Source organism: Bos indicus x Bos taurus, chromosome 27, assembly GCF_003369695.1.
Source record: "Bos indicus x Bos taurus breed Angus x Brahman F1 hybrid chromosome 27, Bos_hybrid_MaternalHap_v2.0, whole genome shotgun sequence".
In the NCBI taxonomy this organism is placed as follows: domain Eukaryota; kingdom Metazoa; phylum Chordata; class Mammalia; order Artiodactyla; family Bovidae; genus Bos; species Bos indicus x Bos taurus.
This window is the reverse complement of record NC_040102.1, coordinates 28,704,164-28,725,032: the sequence shown is the minus strand read 5'-3', so window position 1 is coordinate 28,725,032 and position 20,869 is coordinate 28,704,164. Positions and strand designations below refer to the sequence as shown.

Below are 20,869 nucleotides of genomic sequence, written 5' to 3'. Positions count from 1 at the left end.
GGGTTATTCCACATGCAAAAATCTTTCTCACGGCTCCACCCTTTTTGACCCGGGGACGCCATTGCTTTACGATCATCCGTCGTGAAATGACGGAGCGTTGCCGCGGTAATGGCGGAAGCTAGGCTTCTGCTTTGCGGCAACGACGTTGGCTGAGTCGGATCCTGACACGCCCAGGCGCGTCGGAAGGGCTTCAGGTAACGGTGGCCGTGCGAATGTCGTGCATACAGGGTTTATTTCTTAAACTCTTTTTTTTAAGTCTTCAGAAAGGCAAGAGTAACTTCCCCCCTCCATTTTGGGAATCAGACTCTGTTACTTCCAGAGAGACCTCTTCCCCGCATCTTTTCATTTGTATCTTTACTCTTCTGCCGGTTAGACCGTCTCTCCCCGCGGTCCTCCTAGACGTCTCACCGTTTTGATTTTTTTTTTTTCCTGTGCTTTTCGAGAATCCCAGGCCCCGAGGGGATCTTTCCTCCCGCTCTGAGCGGATCCCCGGCCGCCCGCGTTCTCGGTCTGAGGGATGGAGCCTCACGGCCCTCGGGAATCCCCACCTTGGGAGGGTTCTTCCTTGACCGGAGCATGGTCTTCCTCCGCCCTCGGGCAGGCCTTCTCCCAAATCTTGCACCAGTTTGCCGGCCAGGAATCCCGACGGGGCAAGGCCAGAAGTGCAGCTCTTGAGGACCTCGCTGCTCTGCTCGAAGCTAAAGAATGTGATCGGTTATTTGAGGGGAGTGACGCCTCGCTCCGTGGAATGCCCGAGATGCTGGGGCAGGTGGCAAAAGCCCTAGGGAAGTATGCAGCCCCTGCCGAGGAGCCGGAAGGGAGAGGTGACCGCCACCCCGACGTGGCGGAGAAAGCGGCGGCAGTTGCGTTACTGTTTCTTAAGCTCTTGAGGAAGGTCGAGGCCGCCAAGAATTCCTTGGTTTGCCCTGCATGGAAGACAAGCCTCCGTCCCTTGGCAGGACCCATCTATGTTTTTGCAGTCACACACAGCTTGGAGCAACCGTGGACCAGCCCAAGATCTCAAGAGGTCGCTGGACAGGTGCTCGCCTTATTGCTTCAGGTCACTGAGTGTGGTTCTGTGGCTGGATTCCTCCACGGAGAAAGTGAAGACGAGAAAGGGAGATTTACTGCGATCATGGGGCTTCTCAAACCCGATTTGAATAAGTGAGTTCTCTTGCCAATAAAGGCCATCAACTTGAGCTTCAGCCTAATATTTTAGAAGGCTAGAGCTCAAAGGAGTCTTGTTTTTTCATCACTAAGATGAGGGCGTTTAATAGCAGGCCTCTTAAGGCCCAGAAAGATTGTGATTTGCTATAAATGACATTAAGTAGGTAGTGGCAAATTCGACATTAGAACCTAGGTCTTCGTACTCGATTTTCCAGTCCTCTTGACAACTGCCCTGCAATTGGAAGTTCTGTCCCATTTGTTTAGACTTAACTTTCTTTAGTTAGGTGGGGTTAGGGAGTTGGAAATTTAAAGGTAAGGTTTAAATTTAAACTATTGAAACTCATCGCTGTTATTTAGATGTGGCAGTGATGTTTGCTGGCTCAGTGGTAAAGAATCCGCCTGCCAGTGCAGGAGACGCAGAAGACACAGGTTCGATCCCTGGGTGGGAAAGATCTGGAGAAGGAAATGTCAGCCAACTCCAGTATTCTTGCCTAGGAAGTCCCATGGACAGAGGAGCCTGGTGGGCTACAGTCCATGGGGTTGCAGAGTCGGACACAACAACTAAACAACAACAGTGGAGTTAAAAGACAGTTTTGACGTAGTCTAGTGCTGGTTTTCATTGCTTTGGAATAGGACCAGTTTCGTTGTTTGTAATATAAAGATAACATTACCTGTTAGACTGTATTTGAAGATTGGTTGAGTAATGTATATAAACTCACTTTATAAGTTATAAATTGCTGTTTGAATGTTGAATCATTTGCTCCCTTATAGTAATAATAATAATGTTACTGAAGGCATTTCCTTTCCACCTCTCTCCCTTCTCAAGACTTGCTCACTGTAACCACCACCACCATCACCACAGATTGTTTACATAGCTGTGGCTGTAACTGGCTACTTCTCCTTGGATATGCTTTAGGCCCAGAGCCCTGGGTAATAAATGTATTTAGTGTAAGTTCTGTAAGTTACTTTGATCTAAATCTTAAAAACGTATGTTGTAACATCAAGGGTTATCTTATGTAGGACATTTTTTTTTCAAGTCCAAGAAAATACATTTGCGCTTCACCAGGACACCATGTCACTTAATGTGGTTTCACATTTCCATTTAGGGACTCCTGGAAGAATAACCCAGCCACCAAATATGTTTTCTCATGGACTCTGCAAAAGGTCACTCGACCCTGGCTGAGCCAACATCTGGAAAGAACACTTCCTCCGTCATTGCTCATCTCAGATGACTATCAGACTGAAAACAAAATCCTGGGTGTCCACTGCCTCCATCACATTGTGCTTAACGTGGTGAGTGACCTCTGCTCCCTGGCATGTGTATTGATGGCACACACTGAGTCTTGGCCATTCCTCATTCACGATATCACCAATTTATTGTTGCTTGTATTTATATCTTTTATTAACTATTAATGCTGTTATGTGACTCAATTCAATAATTTATATTTTTGCCTATATTTTCCTCTACCAACCTAGTAGCTTGTGAGGTGAAGTGAAAGTCTCTCAGTTGTGTCCAACTCTTTGTGATCCCATACACCATAGCCTGCCAGGCTCCTCTGTCCACGGGATCTCCCAGGCAAGAATACAAGTAGCTTGTATCTCAGAGGTGATATGTATAAGAAACACAGACCATTGTCAGACTGAAGAACCAGACTTTGACTAATTAACAACTGACTTTCAAGGAACAAAAAATTCAGAAGCTGAAAGGGATTATATCCAAATGTGTAAGCTATTACTCAAGGAAACTTTTTTGCTTCTGTGTATTATGGAGCTTTTGAAATATACACAGAGTAGTGTAACCCACATACCATGTTCAGTCTCAAAATTTATCAACATTGTGCCAACCTTGGGAAGCTTTAATTGGGTAATTTGTCTGATTGCAGCCAGCTGCTGATTTGCTGCAGTACAACAGGGCTCAGGTCCTCTACCACGCCCTTTTCAACCACCTGTACGCACGGGAACACCACCTCATTCAGGTAATTGTAAGATTTGCTCATAACGGTAAGTCTAAGCTTTCAAATTTCAGAAGGTGGCATTATGTGAATAAGAATAGTTGGTGGCATTTTTCTCTTCTTGGAAGGTGGGGATGATAACTGAGAGCCACTAACAAGTTGAAAAGACAGGGATAGCTGGACTTCCCTGGTGGTACAGTGGTCAGGAGTCTGCCTGCCAATGCAGGGGACACAGCTTCGATCCCTGGCCCAGGAAGATCCCACATGCTGCAGAGCACCTAAGCCCCTGTTCCACAGTCCCTGAGCCTGCGCTCTAGAGCGCTTGGGCTGGAGCTACTGAATGCACCTAGAGCCCGTGCTCTGCAACAAGAGAGCTCAGCCTCATTGAAAAGTGAGTTTACTGCAATGAAGAGCAGTCTTACAGTCTGCAACTAGAGAAAGCCCTTGAGCAGCAGCAAAGGTCCAGCACAGGCAAAAATAAATACATTTAAAAAAAGAAAATGGGGATAGCAAATGGCGAGTGAAAATGGCTTCATCTGGGTCAATTATATATCACTTGGGGGCAGTTTTATGTCTGAAAAAGTTCTAGTTAAAAAAAATTTTTTTTTGTAGTCTCTCACCTATTTATGAACAAGAGAGAAAGATGGGTTCTTTCTTCCCTGTGCCTCCATTTTTTTTCTTTTTAGCCACATGGTTTTTAGGATCTTAGTTCCCCCTACCAGGGCTTAAACCCTGGCCCCAGCAGTGGAAGTGCAGAATCCTAACCACTAGACCACCAAGGAACTCCTGAGTAAGTTCTGTTTTTATTAAGTGTCCTTCCTTCTGGGCTGCTTTTATATCAATACAGACACGGGGAACTCTTTGTATGTTGGGTGAGTGTCATTTGCTGTTTCATCCAGTACACTCTGAGTACCTATTGTGTGTAACCTATTATGTGTAACCACTGAGTAACCATTGTAGGTTCCAAGATTGAATGAGTCAGGCAAGGTTTCTGGCTATAAGAAATCCTTTGCAGACACATTTATGTAAATATATATACTGTAAATATAAATACAGTACAGAGTAATCTATTAAAAAAGGTTTGTATAAAATGCGGTAGGTGTTTAGCAATAAGCAGCTAACGAGGTTTGGTGGTATTGGAGTGTTTTTGAATGCAAAAGTAGGAAGTCAAGAAATACTTGGAGTAACAGGCAAATTTGGCCTTGGAATACGGAATGAAGCAGGGCAAAGACTAATAGAGTTTTGCCAAGAAAATGCACTGGTCATAACAAACACCTTCTTCCAACAACACAAGAGAAGACTCTATACATGGACATCACCAGATGGTCAACACTGACATCAGATTGATTATATTCTTTGCAGCCAAAGATGGAGAAGCTCTATACAGTCAGCAAAAACAAGACCAGGAGCTGACTGTGGCTCAGACCATGAACTCCTTATTGCCAAATTCAGACTTAAATTGAAGAAAGTAGGGAAAACCACTGGACCATTCAGGTATGACCTAAATCAAATCCCTTATGATTATACAGTGGAAGTAAGAAATAGATTTAAGGGACTAGATCTGATAGAGAGTGCCTGATGAACTATGGACGGAGGTTCATGACATTGTACAGGAGATAGGGATCAAGACCATCCCCGTGGAAAAGGAATGCAAAAAAGCAAAATGGCTGTCTGGGGAGGCCTTAGAAATAGCTGTGAAAAGAAGAGAAGCAAAAAGCAAAGGAGAAAAGGAAAGATATAAACATCTGAATGCAGAGTTCCAAAGAATAGCAAGAAGAGATAAGAAAGCCTTCTTCAGTGATCAATGCAAAGAAATAGAGGAAAACAACAGAATGGGAAAGAATAGGGATCTCTTCAAGAAAAGCAGAGGTACCAAAGGAACATTTCATGCAAAGATGAGCTCGATAAAGGACAGAAATGGTATGGACCTAACAGAAGCAGAAGATATTAAGAAGAGATGGCAAGAATACACAGAAGAACTGTACAAAAAAGATCTTCACGACGCAGATAATCACGATGGTGTGATCACTGACCTAGAGACAGACATCCTGGAATGTGAAGTCAAGTGGGCCTTAGAAAGCATCACTATGAACAAAGCTAGTGGAGGTGATGGAATTCCCTTTGAGCTATTTCAAATCCTGAAAGATGATGCTGTGAAAGTGCTGCACTCAATATGCCAGCAAATTTGGAAAACTCAGCAGTGGCCACAGGACTGGAAAAGGTCAGTTTTCATTCCAATCCCAAAGAAAGGCAATGCCAAAGAATGCTCAAACTACCACACAATTGTACTCATCTCACACGCTAGTAAAGTAATGCTCAAAATTCTCCAAGCCAGGCTTCAGCAATATGTGAACCGTGAACTTTCTGATGTTCAAGCTGGTTTTAGAAAAGGTAGAGGAACCAGAGATCAAATTGCCAACATCTGCTGGATCATGGAAAAAGCAAGAGAGTTCCAGAAAAACATCTATTTCTGCTTTATTGACTATGCCAAAGCCTTTGACTGTGTGGATCACAATAAACTGTGGAAAATTCTGAAAGAGATGGGAATACCAGACCACCTGATCTGCCTCTTGAGAAATTTGTATGCAGGTCAGGAAGCAACAGTTAGAACTGGACATGGAACAACAGCCTGGTTCCAAATAGGAAAAGGAGTTCGTCAAGGCTGTATATTGTCACCCTGTTTATTTAACTTATATGCAGAGTACATCATGAGAAACGCTGGACTGGAAGAAAGACAAGCTGGAATCAAGATTGGTGGGAGAAATCTCAATAACCTCAGATATGCAGATGACACCACCCTTATGGCAGAAAGTGAAGAGGAACTCAAAAGCCTCTTGATGAAAGTGAAAGTGGACAGTGAAAAAGTTGGCTTAAAGCTCAACATTCAGAAAATGAAGATCATGGCATCCGGTCCCACCACTTCATGGGAAATAGATGGGGAAATAGTGTCAGACTTTATTTTTCTGGGCTCCAAATTCACTGCAGATGGTGAGTGCAGCCATGAAATTAAAAGACGCTTACTCCTTGGAAGGAAAGTTATGACCAACCTAGATAGCATATTCAAAAGCAGAGACATTACTTTGCCAACAAAGGTTCGTCTAGTCAAGGCTATGGTTTTTCCTATGGTCATGTATGGATGTGAGAGTTGGACTGTGAAGAAGGCTGAGCGCCGAAGAATTGATGCTTTTGAACTGTGGTGTTGGAGAAGACTCTTGAGAGTCCCTTGGACTGCAAGGAGATCCAACCAGTCCATTCTGAAGGAGATCAGCCCTGGGATTTCTTTGGAAGGAATGATGCTAAAGCTGAAACTCCAGTACTTTGGCCACTTCATGCGAAGAGTTCACTCATTGGAAAATAGTGTGATGCTGGGAGGGATTGGGGGCAGGAGGAGAAGGGGACAACAGAGGATGAGGTGGCTGGATGGCATCACTGACTCAATGGACGTGAGTCTGAGTGAACTCCGGGAGTTGGTGATGGACAGGGAGGCCTGGCGTGCTGCAATTCATGGGGTCGCAAAGAGTTGGACACGACTGAGCGACTGATCTGATCTGAAGGGGATCTGGTAAGGTGATATTTGCTTATAAAGAATGAATTAGAATTTCTGGGGGATATTGTGTGGGGAAGGGTGCCAAGACCATTCTGAAGTCAAGATGTTACATAAAATTAGAGTTAGAAATAACCTTGTTTCTTATTTTAGGCCAGATATTCTCCCTCCTCCTACCTCAGCCTGCCCCTTTCTTTTTAAAATATTATTTTAGATTTTGAGAATATAGGCTATCCTAAAAGACAGGAAGGTTAGGGCTCTTGGAATGGTGGTTAAAAAGTAAGAGAAACAAAGATCACAGGAGAGCTAAAAGGGATTGCATGGACACTGAAACTTCAGAGAGGGAGGTCAAAAGTGGATACAAATAGAGCCATCTTAGATTCTGTTTGGGAGAGGTCTTATAGTAGATATTATACTTGTAACTATCAACTTAGGTATTTAGTGACAATAGACTGAGACTCCTAAATTCTGGATTAAAGTCTTAGCCCTGGTCCATTCTATAGATTAGCAAAGAACAGTCCTGCTGCTGCTGCTGCTGCTAAGTTGCTTCAGTCGTGTCCAGCTCTGTGCGACCCCACAGACAGCAGCCCACCAGGCTCCCCTGTCTCCGGGATTCTCCAGGCAAGAACACTGGAGTGGGTTGCCATTTCCTTCTCCAACGCATGAAAGTGAAAAGTGAAAGTCAAGTGGCTCAGTTGTGTCAGACTCTTTGCAACCCCATGGACTGCAGCCCACCAGGCTCCTCCGCCCATGGGATTCTCCAGTCAAGAGTACTGGAGTGGGGTGCCATTGCCTTCTCCAAAGAACAGTCCTAGGAGATTTTAACTTGAGACTGTCTGATGGAAATAAAGAATGTTTAAAAAGTTTGAAAATATAAAGTAATACATTACACTTAATAGGATTCTATGACATGGACACTGAGGATGGTAGATGAGTGGAAGTTGCAAGAGAAATCATTGAGTGTTATGACTACCAACTGGTGAACTACAGCTCCTTTCTCTTAACTTCCTCTTAGGCTGTGCTCCTGTGTCTGCTGGATTTATTCCCCATCCTGGAGAAAGCCCAGCACTGGAAGGGAGATGGGGCCCGACCCACCACTCACTGTGATGAGGTCCTGCAGTTGATCCTGACGCACATGGAGCCCGAGCACCGCCTTCTCTTACGCAGGACTTACGCGAGAAACCTACCAGCTTTTGTGAAAAGGTGAGTCCGAGCAGCTGGGTCTGGCCATACTCCTCAACTTCACTCTTCATCGCATCTTCTCTGTTGTTGTCAGGTTGGGGATCTTAACTGTCCGGCACTTGAAAAGGCTGGAGCGAGTTATCATTGGTTACTTGGAGGTATATGATGGACCTGAGGAGGAGGCCAGATTGAAGATACTGGAAACCCTAAAACTTGTCCTGCAGTATACTTGGCCCAGGTATGACAGCCAGCAGTCAGGTGTGCTAAGGGGCAAAACTCCATCCATACTCCCTGCAGAACTTGGCCAGATGTATGTTCAGTACAAAGTATTAAGGACATGCTGTACAGATGGAATACCTTCCATTTCCCATACCAGTTGGACTTTAAACTGTGAAAGTGGCATTGACGATATACACTCAGGTCCTTCAGGTGGACATGTCTACCTCTAAGGCCTGTTAGAATCTTAAGGCTGTTGAGCAGTGCTACAGTAGACATACTTGACTTGGTTCACCCTTAGGTTTCTTAGGTCTCATTGAGAACAGAGCCCTTCCAGCACATCATTGAACATGTGTGATCAGGAGAATGCTGATTTGCGATACCTTTGCTTAGCATTCCAGCTCTGGCTCAAGGGAGGTGTCTTCAACAGCAAGCTGGAACCCAAACACATTGAGTCTTCAAAAGGCTCTCTTGCAGGAAACGTTCAGTTCCTTAGTCGTGTCCGACTCTTTACGCCATGGACTGAAGCATCCCAGGCTTCCCTGTCGTTTACTATCTCCCATAGTTTGCTCAAACTCTTGTCTGTTGAATCAAGGATGCTATCTAACCATCTCATTCTCTGCCACCCCATGCTCCTTTTGCCTTCAGTCTTTCCCAGTATCAGGGCTTTTTCTAGTGAGTCTGAATGAAATAACAAGACTTAATTGGGCACGAGTCCCAGTATCTTAGCAACACGTATGTGTCTGTTCTGAACTGTATTCTCTCATCTCCTTATAATGTACTCCAGAATCACATTTGTACCCAGTTTGCATTTATTTACTTACTGTCTCTCTCCTCTGCTGATTCTAAGCTCCAGGAAGATGGAAGATCACTTTAGGATACCAAGAACTCCAAAATTTACTCAGAACCTGTTTAGACACTAAGTCGTGTCTGACTCTTTTGCAACCCCATGGACTGTAGCCTGCCAGGCTCCTCTGTCCATGGGATTTTCCAGGCAGGAATACTGGAGTGGGTTGCCATTTCCTCCTCCAGAGGATCTTCCGAACCCAGGGAATCCTCCGAGCCAGGGATTGAACCCAAGGCTCCTGCATTGACAGGCGGATTCTTTACTACTGAGCCACCAGGGAAAGCCCAGTACCAAGTACGTAGATATTTCCGAAGTGACTGGAATAGATGGATGAATGAAATTGAATCAATACCGATACTGAGTAGAAGTCAAGAAAACGTGGAGAGGTCAGAAAACAAATGTGAATGTGGGGGGGCGCGGTCTGGGGAGTGACTGTTGAAAGAAGAAGGTGAAGCGCTGAGCAGCACCCGTGTTGTTGGAAACCACTTAGTGGTTTTCAGATCACGGTGAAAGATGTACACTTTTCTTCTCCCAGTCACGTTTCTGCCCAGAAATGTGGTTGGTTTTTATTTTCACACTGCAAGTTAAAATTTTCAGCTTCCTTAGGGCTTTTTAGTTTTTTTTATTGTGGTTAAAAAATACATAAAATTTACCATTTTCAAGTGTATGATTCAGTGGCATTAAGCGCATTTACGATTTTATGTAATCCTCATCATAAAAATGTTTAGAAAGGCAAAGCAGAAGTAAATAGAGACACGGCCTAACTGGTGGTAATCTAGGATCTAGCATTAAAGTGACAGAAAAGTTAAATCAACACTGAATTCTCAGAAGCCAGGCTTATTTCCTTCACTGTATCTTTAACCTCCAGGCCTAAGACCACATCCAAGCTAAAGAACTGTGGGCCCTTTCCTGTTCTCTGGCCAAAAGTATAGGCCCCTGGTAGGAGGGCCCAGTTCTCCCTTTTCAGGAGGGCTGTTTCCTAACAGTAAAACCACCAACTTCTGGAGGGCAACCAGGTGTTCTTGGGTATGCCAGCGTGTCAGAGTGTGTGGGCAGTGTGCTGTAGAGAAAATCAACAGGCTTGGAGTTCAGAAATCTGGAGTCTGGTCTCATTCTGCTTCCAGCTCTATGGTCTTAAACTTGGACTTCAGTTTCTTCCTTTATGAAATGAGGGCTTTCATATCCCAGGTGCCTTTTTCGGTTTTAATATCCTGATTCAGAGTATGAATACCATGTTTCTTCTTGATTCCAGAGTCTCCTGTAGACTTGTGGTCTTACTGAAGGCTCTCTTGAAACTGATATGTGATGTAGCAAGGGATTCAAGCCTCACACCCGAGTGTGTTAAGAGCGCCTTGTTAGAAGAGGCCACCGACTGCCTGATTCTGCTGGACCGCTGTGCTTTGGGACGGGTGAAGGTAAGGGACAGTCCACCATTCGGTTTCGGTTAGGCCTCGACATCCTCAGGCAATTTCTGTGATAGTTTTGTGCCTGACCAAGTCTGTAATTGGACGTGGAAGGTTCAAGTCTCTACCTCTGAGTCTTTTAGCCTTCAGCAGAGTTTGATCAATACCTTATTCTCCCTTTAAAGCTATTCAGAACTTTTTAGATGAAAAGGGAAGAGGATCAGTGGATGCTTCTGGAGCTAGGACAGAGAATGGGCAAAAGATCATGATCAAGACTGCAAAATGGAAATTCTCTTCTAGTGGTCTGAATGAAGAGAGAAAGTTAAAATAATGGTCTGTCATCCACCAAGGAATAATTTAGGTAGAGTAAGTAACTCAGGTAACAGAGATGTTTCCAGTTTTTCAGAGGCAATGATGTTTTCCACATACTTTATTTATCCATTTGGGAATTCTTCCTTTGGTCTCATATTCCACAGAAGTTTACTTTTCCAAGCCATCTCATATAACAGCTGTGTGTCCATGTATACATAATTTATAAATCATTGTCTCAAAATCTTCAATTTACAGTTATAGGCAGCACGAAAAGAAATTAACATCCTAAAAATATTGAGGGATACTATATTCATCTTGGCTTTTTAACTTCAAGCAGTTTTCAAGCCCTAGATCTAATCTGCTTCATCCTGGCTGGTAGAAGGCTGCTGCTCCGTGAGCCAGGAGCACATTTCCAGTTCCCAGCATTACACCAGTTTGTGAACTGCCCTAGTGTCATCAGTCCTTTCCTTCTTTGAGTCTGATACCAAGGAAGAACCACCAAGGTGAAGTAACAATCAAAAAAAACAAGCCTGTTTGGTTTCATGTTTCAGGGTCTCCTGGCTAAAATCCCCCGCAGCTGTGAAGACAGTCAGGTGGGGAACTGCATCCGAAGAGTGCAACAGCTTTCTGAAGGAGCTCCCTGCGACACAACTTAAGACTTGTATTACTTTCCTGAAGAGGAAAGGATTTTCTTTCTCTTCCAGTTGTTTTAAATGGAATTATTTCAGGCAAAAGGTATATTTATACTAAACATTATAACTTAGACCTTCTCTTGTCTTCTTTCTTTTTAACTCCCACAGAAGTAGGGAAAGGAGAATATGAACAAATGGAATCTGGACATTTCTAAATAAAGGGGTGGGGGAGGCCTGCAAGGCGAAAGATGCCAAGGAAACAGGGGTGAGTGGGTAACATTTAAATTTAGAAATATTTATACCCACAGACTCATCCCTTATGCTTCTCGGGCTCAAGCTGTTACTTCAGCACATGTCATGTAACAATGCTATAAAAATATTCACTATTTAGGCCTTTCTCCACTCCTTCCCAGATTTTTTGCCCCACAAAACTAGCATAAATATTAAAAACACAAATATTGTGAAAGAGCAAAACCCAGAAGTGTTATGTGTTTAAGATGTAAAAAAAGGAAGGCGTTCAGTCCTCTTTACAAATGTCTGAAGGGAAATCACGTGGTTTTGGCCTTGGCCGCGGGCTCTGTCTCTTGCTCATACTCTATCTCTACGTAGGCTCTTTTCCTCCTCAAAGGCCCTTTCAGAGGTGTTTTGCCTTTGTGTTTGGCATCAAGGGTTTTTTCTTCTTCTTCACTGGAGGATTTATCATCCTGATCTTCATCACTGCTGGCGTCCAGTTTATCCATATCCTAACACGTGAAGGGGGAGAAAAAAGAAGACGCTAGATTCATTCCCCAAACTCCTGTCTCTGTTCTATTTAGAACTCAGATTAGATAAGTGACCTGTTCTGTGTGATCTGAACCTCCACCCCCCATTTTTGGTTGAAGCCAAAGGACAGTTTTTACCCATGAGCCTCACCTCAAAATCACTTATGTCACTCTCGTCCACTTCATCGTCTTCCACAAACTCTCTTTTTCCCACATCCTAAAATAAAACTCACCATTAGGTTCAAGATACATAATGAGAATGCAGCTTAGACATCTAGTTTTATTCTCTGATAAGTACATCAGTAACAAAAACACAATGAGAGAATGGTTACTAGGCAACCAAATCAACTTATTTCTTTAGGGATATCAATTCTCATGCCTGATTTAAATCATCAGAGATAAAACAGCCTCATTTTAACCAGTTAAAATCAGTATATAGGAACAAACAATTCTTTATACATTCAACTAAAACTATTCATTTCAAATATTAAAAACTAGATTACTAATAGGAAAAGTATACCTGTGTCCCTATGTGAGTCTCCTGCAAATCAATTTGTTAAATCTGCCCTTTCCCAAAAATACTATCACTTAAGTACTTCCTGTATAGTAACAGTAAGATTAAACCCTTGGTAAATTTCAGTAGGTTCCTTAATGTTATGTTCCCTTAGGCAATAAGGACTCTTTGTCACCTTGCAGGAAAAATTTTAGAAGGCTACTAAGTAAGATTACGGAGAAGGCAATGGTACCCCCACTCCAGTACTCCTGCCTGGAAAATCCCATGGACGGAGGAGCCTGTTAGGCTGCAGTCCATGGGGTCGCTAAGAGTCGGACATGACTGAGCGACTTCCTTTCACTTTTCACTTTCATGCATTGGAGAAGGAAATGGCAACCCACTCCAGTGTCCTTGCCTGGAGAATCCCAGGGACGGGGGAGCCTGGTGGGCTTCCGTCTATGGGGTCGCACAGAGTCGGACACGACTGAAGCGACTTAGCAGCAGCAGCAGCAGCAGCAGCAGCAAGTAAGATTAAATTGTCAACATGTGGTTTATTGGCTGAACCTGGAGAATAAAGAAGCCACTACTGAACCAAATTAATAAAAAATGATAGGAAATGAGTGACCAGCTAACTATTTTTTGGTTAGGGAACTGAAAATGATATTCTCTATTACATAAAAATAGATCTAATCCTACAGATTACCGCTTGACAGAGCAAAAACACAAAGCTTACTTCTTCATCTTCTTCATCATCTTTTTCCTCAGCATCCGAAGAGTCACTCTCTGCCTCCTGCTGTTCCAGGGCCTTGTCGAAGGCGTGGATGGGGAAGTTGTAGATGTCACCGTACTGAAGAAAAGAAACACGGGTCAGTTTTCGTCACGTTTGACCGTGTGCTTCAAGACCACTGTCCAACCAGCATATTATTTTTCTCAGTGATTAAGAACATTTAGTTTGATAAGTAATAGTACTATATTATGTTCAAGCCTAGAGCCAGTGGTGTCTTTAAAAAACCCATATTTGACATTTACATAATCAGTAGTTAACACCAAACTGGTAACTTCTATCAAGGATGGACGCCAGATCAGTTAAAATTTAGTAGTATATAAAACCCATGGATTGAAACAAATGTAGTTTTATCAACAAAGGGGAAATAAGGGTTAAAAAGCATATTTTATTCATGTTGTATCTTTAAGTGACATTCATTTTTCAAAAGAGAATAAAAATTCATTTTAAAGAACCTTAAAAGACTAGGATGAATAAGCAGGAGGATCAAAGCTGTGTGGCTTTTTAGAGACCTGGAATTGCTGTGTTTGGAGGAGGAGTTGGGAATAATGGCAAAAAAGGAAAGGCCTCCAAACTCGAGTGTCAAGGGTTAACTGCAGTGGTTTACATGCTTGCATTACAAGCCAGAGCTTGTACTTATTTTATAAAATGATACTTATTTTATTCCAGGAATAAAATCGAGGTAAGGCTCTTTCTAACATCTTTAAAAATAAATCCCATTTCCAACTAGTCCCATATCTCCTAGAATATTACCACCTAAAAAATAAAATCGGTACCCCAAAGTTTCTAGCTTTCTCACCGTATCCTGTTTCAGTCTCTCCAGCAACTCTTTTTCAATGGCATTGTCCAGCTGAGCAGCTATTAATGCCTTTTCCTATAAGAGAAAAAGAACAAACCCCCATTTACTTCATTAGTACTCATTGTTCAGCCTGTAGAAGGGAAGAAACCAAGTTTTTATGTGAAAGATGTAATCGCCTTTTCCCTCTTGCTGTAACAGGAACTTCTGCCTGTCTAACCAGATAGATATTTTTTTTCCTTGTCAAACCTTGGAAATCTTTCAACTTAAAAAATTCCTACGGTTTTATGAATAGATTTCTAAATTAAATTCTAAAAGTCTTTGATAAAGCAAACTGGTATACGAACACTTAAATATTTCAGAAAATTAGCAATCCTGAAGCAAGACTATAAAAGCTGCAAAAAAGGAACAGTGACCGTCACTCATTTACATTTTCTAAAGCCATAGACACAACATGTTAGAAAAGATAAAAAAAATCTCTTCCTTCTCCTACTGTATAAATCAGGGAACTATATTAAACATCCTGTGATAAACCATAAAGAAAAAGAATATACGTGTAACTGAAGCACTGCTGTACAGCAGAAATTAATACTGTAAATCATACTTGAACAAAATAAATCTCTTCCTTTAGTGACTTCTTACAGGTGATGATACATGGTATCTCTACCTTTACAAAACTGAAACATAAAAACCAAAATGTAGCCTCAATCTACCTTTTTCCCCAAAGACTGCATTAAGATGATAGTGGAAATCTCAGAGGATGTTAGCCTTACACTCTGAAGCTGTGTTAGAATGAATAGTGCACAGGATCAGTTACAAAGGAGATGGGGGCTCACAAAGCAGTGAAGAGATTATTGTGATGTTCTACATTTTTCTCTAAAGTGGGTGCTTACACCTCAGGGGTGATCTACTGAGATGTAGGAACCAAATGCTCAAAACTTCTGTAAATATTTTTTCTTTAAAATACTACACAAAGAGTATGAAAGTGGTGACCTCATTCAGATTCTTGCAGCATACAGCTATTTGGTTAAGTTTGCTTGGTTACGTGGCTCTATAGATGATAGTGAATAGTTTGCAATAAGATAGGCAGTAGTTATATATGCTGGTTATTTAATGGTTTAGCACTTGAGTCTCAAAACTTAAAGAACCATGCATTTTTCACACACACACACACACACGTACACACACACACACAAACACACCCCCCCCCCACCGTTCAGATTTGTCAACATTTTCTAAGATAACAAATAGCTGTCAGTGGTATGTAACATAAAGAAGTTTTTAAAGTTTTGACAAGGAAGATGAAAACTCGCTAGCCACATTTAAACAAAGGTGTCTGCATAATTGGTGGTGGAGAATGAAAAGTGAACAGCAAGTACGAAATGCAGGCACTCAACAATACCCTCCTTTCTCTGTCTTTGAGCTCTATCACCTATGACAGCCCTTAGAGGCAAATTTTACTTTGCTGAGAACCAGGCCTTCACTACATCACAGACTATTATTTAAATATATCTACAGCACAAGTGTACATGTATAACATTTGCAAATAATATACTGGGGAGCAAATGTTCAAAAATTTTATTGATGGAGTGATCAAAAAAGTTTGGAGACCAATGACTGAGGCTTGAAACGCAGAACTCTATGTGATTAATGGAAACAAAGCATCAGGATTATTAAAGCTGTTTCTTGATAGGATATGAAAAATGATGAGGTACACGTTTGTGGATGTAGGGTAAGCAAAGCAAATACTTAAACTGACTGAAAATGTGAACTTGTCAGGAAGACCTAATTCCGGGTCTTAAAAGCGTAAGAATGTTCAGCCTGAGTGAGGTCCCATGAGGTTGACAGGGAGACTGCTCTTTTCCACAAAGGCTGGAATTTCCTGACTAGATTTTCCACGGTTGGCACAATATTACCATCACTGTTGACTACTTCAGGAACAAAGCTGACTAGTTCAGAGAAACAAATAATCTCAATCCCTTACCAGCAATTTCAGAACCCCCAAAGCTCAATTTGGGCTTCTCTGGTAGCTCAGGTGGTAAAGAATCCGCCAACAACCAGGTCTCCACGGGAGACCCTGGTTCGATTCCTGGATTGGGAAGTCCTCCTGGAGAAGGGATAGGCTACCCACTCCAGTATTCTTGGGCTTCCCCGGTGGCTCAGACGGTAAAGAATCTGCCTGCAATGCAGGTAGACCTAGGTTCGATCCCTGGGTTGGGAAGATCCCCTGGAGGAGGAGACAGCAACCCACTCTAGTATTCTTGCCTAGAGAATCCCTATGGACAGAGGAGCCTGGTGGGCTACAGTACACGGGGCCACAAAGAGTCGGACACGACTGAGTGACTAAGCACAGCACAGTGCTCAATTTAGAGGCCTAATATTACCTGGACTGGCATGAGGCTACTTAAAAAGTTTTTTTCAAAAAATTCCACCTACTGTAAATTCATCTAGTAAAACACTGTTATATATCACTGTACAACTGCTAGTGTGTGTGACCAGAATACTCAAAATTAGCTGAGAGTAAAATGTAAAATATAAGATGGGTAAAACAGGATTCTAAATCTGAAATCCCTGACTCAAAAACTTCAGACAAGGAGCTATGGGTCTCTGTTGAAGGTATTCCTCCTGTTTTGTATTACAAATGTCCCTGAAGCACCCACATTTTATGCGGCCCTGAGAGTCATAATCTTCAGATACAGAATACCAGATACCGTATGCAGCTAACACTGTTGTCTGTTACCAGGGCATGAACAGTTCACAGACAGTGGTGACTGAATGGTTCTCATGAGCCCTGCTTACACATCCCTACTCTTCAGTGAACGTGTAGACGTTGTGACTATCAGAACAATAAGTTACCTCTCTTCGTTTTTCCCTCCGCTCCACCTTCTTACTCAAAGGAACAAGTTTCCTCCTATGGGAAATAAAACACATGATCAGAAAACATGTTGCTTTATTTAAAAAATGAGAAGAAAAAAGGACTGGAATTGATTTTGTAGAGCTCACCTCAATATAGCAAGATTATATACTAAAATATCCTCGATAATGCTATAAAGTCAAGCAATTTTACATATATTTGACAGACATGTTTCACATACATGGCTGTTTTTGTTTCTTGAGGCATTCTGAGATCTCTGAGGGCATTCACAATGCTGAAGATTAATGCTTCTGTGAACTGCAAGAAAAGAACTTTCTAGGAAGTGACATCTCTAGCTTTCTCTGCAGGTCACAATGCAGAGAAGTGAAGCTTCTTTAAGCTGCCACTCCTTAAAGAAGGCACAGTTAACTGTGTGGACTTCACACCACTGTTAAAAATCAGTTCTCAGTGGACCCAGAGTGAGGTTCTTAACATTCACTTTAGATTCTCTAATTTTAGGATTCCCTCAGGGTTATAAAGACAATTTGCTGAAGCTGATTTTCAGACAGGAAGGGGATAATCAAGTTGTACTATACACTTTTAAAATCCTGCAAAAATCAAAGGGCACAATATTAATTTGTGGTAAAACTGCTGCTGCTTAGCATGTTATTAAAAATTACCCAAAGCTGAACTTAAAGCATTTCTAGAGGTTTCACCATCTCTCAGCTTTCATAATATGATGCATGCAAAGACACTTAAAAATGAATGATCAGTACTTACTGTCGCTTAAGTGTAAGTTTTCGAATTCGAATTAGGTACTGGGTGATCTTGGTGAATCTCTGCTTACATTTGTGTCGAATGAAACGGGGCCAGTAAATTAGGTTTTCATCTATTTGCTCCAGTGCTTTCTCATAGTTTTTATGAAGCCGGACCTGTCGAACAGATTAATGGAAGCATGATGAACAAGGATAAATGATCAGGTCTTCACTGTTAATGACACCCATGTGGCCTCTTAGAGGCCTTAAACTCCAGGAGTTTAAGATAGATGTGGTCAAGGAAGGGAGAAAAAGCATGTGGCCTTTTTGCTGTTGATCAATGGTCATGGTAATTTAATACCCCAAGTCTTACCCGTTCCCAGAGACGCCTGGGGAAAGCTGCTCGTTCTATAACCTTCATATACAAGTAGCACTGTCCTGCAGGACACAGTAAATACTTCTCTTATTATTTGCAGAGACACTAAAGAACATCCTTTTAAAAGCTGCTGAGTACTTCCCATGAAGTTAAACCTGAGGAGTTACCTTTCTCTTCTTTGATAGTGGCATACTGACTGTTTGCCAGGGGACAGGATGACCTGTTACACAGTCCAGTCAGGCTATATTCATTTCTGCAGAAACTCTGAGTCTTGGTTCTAGAATAAGAGGGAAAGAACCAAAATTATAAGATGGGTTACCAAGAGGGCAACCGAAAGAATCTCTGTTCAAGCTGAAAATCTAGACTCACCTTATTTTGAAGGAACAAAATTGCTTGTTTCCTAGTGTATCCCAGATAACCTGTAAGACAAAAGTAAAATCCATTTCAATTGCTCTCACCTAACAGACACCACATTAATCCAAGAAAACAATGCCCTAGGGCAGCGCCCTGCTTTACTGAGAAAGTCTCTGAGGAATGAGGACAAAGTGCTTTGTAAAATAGTCTGATTTATTTGTTATTTTACACAAATAACAGATTCTTACAGGAAAAGTAAATACAAATTAACAATAACCATAACCTTACTGCCCAGAGATATAATTTCATTAGTGTTTTATAAATAGTTGTATGTTATACCAGCTAATATGCCTACATGGATATTTTGAACAATATGAGTTTGTAGTATGTATATATAAACTATATTATATATATATATAATAGTAACTTTCCTTTTTTACTTAATATGTTCATTATCCATTGTGAAAGGCTGCACAGTACTAGGTTTTTAGATATACATTCCATGATTTTATCTCATTGAGGACAAGGAAAATCATCTACTATCTTCTGCTAACTCTTGTGCTCTATATTCATTCGGCATTTAATGTCCACTTAGTAGTTACGTAAGACACTAACATTTCAAAGTCCTGACACACAGGAGGTACTCAAGCACATGCTGAATGAAGGAAGGTACAGTCCTTAAAGAGCGTTCTCTATCTAGTCAGAAAGATACAAAACATCACGAAGCAGTAGTTGCTAAATACCACAACAGGGGTGTATAAGCGCCTGAGAACCTTTGAGTGAGCCACCTTCAGGAGCTGGGAAAAGGCTTTAGAGAAGTTAAAGGGAAAAACACAAAGAAGAGTTAAAGACCGAAACATTTTTGGAACCTTATGGGACCTGTTTGGTGAGGGGCGGTAGGAAACAGGTACGAGGAAATGAAACTGGAAAAGCAGGAGCTAACTCTGGCTTGTGGCTTTAAATATCATCTCAAAGTTGATGACTCCCAAACTGTCATCTCCTAGTCAGACTTCTAAGCACCAGATTCATATATACATCCAGCTGCTTACTTGACATTTCTGCCTGAAAGGCCTCAAACACATTAGCAGGTCCAAATGGAGGTTCCAATTCCACACCTCTCAAAAGAATACCTTCCCTAGTTTTCCCCACATCCATAAACAGAATCACCACTGAACAGCCTGTTCAAATCCAAAAGCCCCTTGATTTCTTCCCTCTCCTCATCACACCATAACCAAGTCTTGCCAGTTACAATGATAAAACAGATCTCAAATCCATCCACTTCTTTTCATGACCAGTACTACCTTAGTGGAACCTACTTTCATCACGCTGTAGTCTCCTTGCTTTCATTCTCTCTCCTTTCATAGGACAGAAATGTTCACAAACACAAGTCAGATGTCATGTCACTTTAAAACCTTTAAAACACCTCCTTCAAGACTCTACATGATCTTGTCCCGCAAAGACATCCAGCTTCACTACCTTTCTTCCCTTGACTCCTGTAACACAGTCACACGAATGTCCCTTACCACATTCTTTTCTTACCTCCAGATCTTTGTACTATATTGTTCTATGGCCTGGATTGATTACTATTCCCTCAGCCCCGAGTGGCGGTTCCTTCTCATCTTTCAGATCTCGGCTTAGATATCTTCTATTCAGAGAAATCTCTGATCGGAAGTGGTCTCTCATCACTCTCTATCACCCCGGTGTTTCTTTCACAGCAGTACTACACATTTCAGTTGTATTTAATTCGTTCACGTGTTTACTGTCTCCCCTGCCAGAGCTCCAGGAAAGCAGAGGTCTTTTGCCTGGCTTAATAACAACCAAATTGCCAGTAATTACTACAATGCCTGGCACACTGTAGGCGCTTGAGTGTATTTCATACAAATAATGAATGAACCTAGGATGCTTCCAAAATTATGACGCGGGCACAGAGTGGAGCAAAGGTAAAAGAAAAACCTAACACAGGTAAAGCAGGCTGAAGAGTAACGCGCACGTGGATGAAAAGCACGCTTAACTTTGGTGTCTAAGGCTCACCATACCGTCCCCCACGCCGGCACCCACCCCTCGCCCCGCCGCCTCCCAAATTCCGAGGGACCACATGCGAAAGCCTCCCTTGCGAGGCATCAAGGGCCGTTTACACCGAACCCGGGGACTGAGGTGGCGGTGAGCGGTCCCCTTAACCCCGAAGGACCCGGGTAGACACGTGAGAGCCCCACGCTCCGAAATCAGGGCTCTGGAGGCCTCGCTTCCGGAGCCCCACGAGGCTAACGGGCGGCTCTTGAGTCTCCTAAAGCAGGCGAGACACCCTGTGCAAAACCTGGGTGGCAGAGCATCAGGACTCACATCGTCCGACTGCATCTCGTCAGCAGTTCACCAGGTAGTGCCGGATCAATTGAGGGGAGCCGCCATGCTGCTTCCGGAGAATCACTTCCGCGAAGCCCAGT

At 42.4% G+C, this 20,869-nt stretch overlaps 2 protein-coding genes across 5 annotated transcripts; one reads left to right on the top strand and one right to left on the bottom strand.

Annotated features, from left to right (window-relative positions):
* The first annotated feature begins 93 nt into the window (after positions 1 to 93).
* TTI2 (TELO2 interacting protein 2) lies at positions 94 to 14,075 on the top strand. 4 transcript variants are annotated; one of them, XR_003509017.1, is made up of 8 exons: positions 170 to 1,164; positions 2,274 to 2,460; positions 3,051 to 3,143; positions 7,679 to 7,866; positions 7,940 to 8,083; positions 10,161 to 10,323; positions 11,175 to 11,358; positions 13,275 to 14,075. XR_003509017.1 is itself a non-coding variant. In XM_027529713.1 (7 exons), the coding sequence occupies exons 1-7, from the start codon at positions 518 to 520 to the stop codon at positions 11,277 to 11,279; spliced, it is 1,527 nt and encodes a 508-aa protein (XP_027385514.1). In that variant the 5' UTR covers positions 157 to 517; the 3' UTR covers positions 11,280 to 11,388. The 4 variants fall into 4 exon arrangements, 2 of the variants coding, with proteins under 2 accessions (XP_027385514.1, XP_027385515.1); XR_003509018.1 differs by having other exon boundaries at positions 94 to 194; positions 7,940 to 10,323; XM_027529713.1 differs by lacking the exon at positions 13,275 to 14,075 and having other exon boundaries at positions 157 to 1,164; positions 11,175 to 11,388.
* Positions 10,724 to 20,869, bottom strand: MAK16 (MAK16 homolog). The gene is made up of 10 exons (XM_027529716.1): positions 20,769 to 20,869; positions 18,444 to 18,493; positions 18,242 to 18,351; positions 18,072 to 18,136; positions 17,724 to 17,875; positions 16,946 to 17,000; positions 14,093 to 14,167; positions 13,243 to 13,356; positions 12,168 to 12,233; positions 10,724 to 11,998 (listed from the first exon to the last, which is right to left on the bottom strand). The coding sequence occupies exons 1-10, from the start codon at positions 20,781 to 20,783 to the stop codon at positions 11,804 to 11,806; spliced, it is 897 nt and encodes a 298-aa protein (XP_027385517.1). The 5' UTR covers positions 20,784 to 20,869; the 3' UTR covers positions 10,724 to 11,803.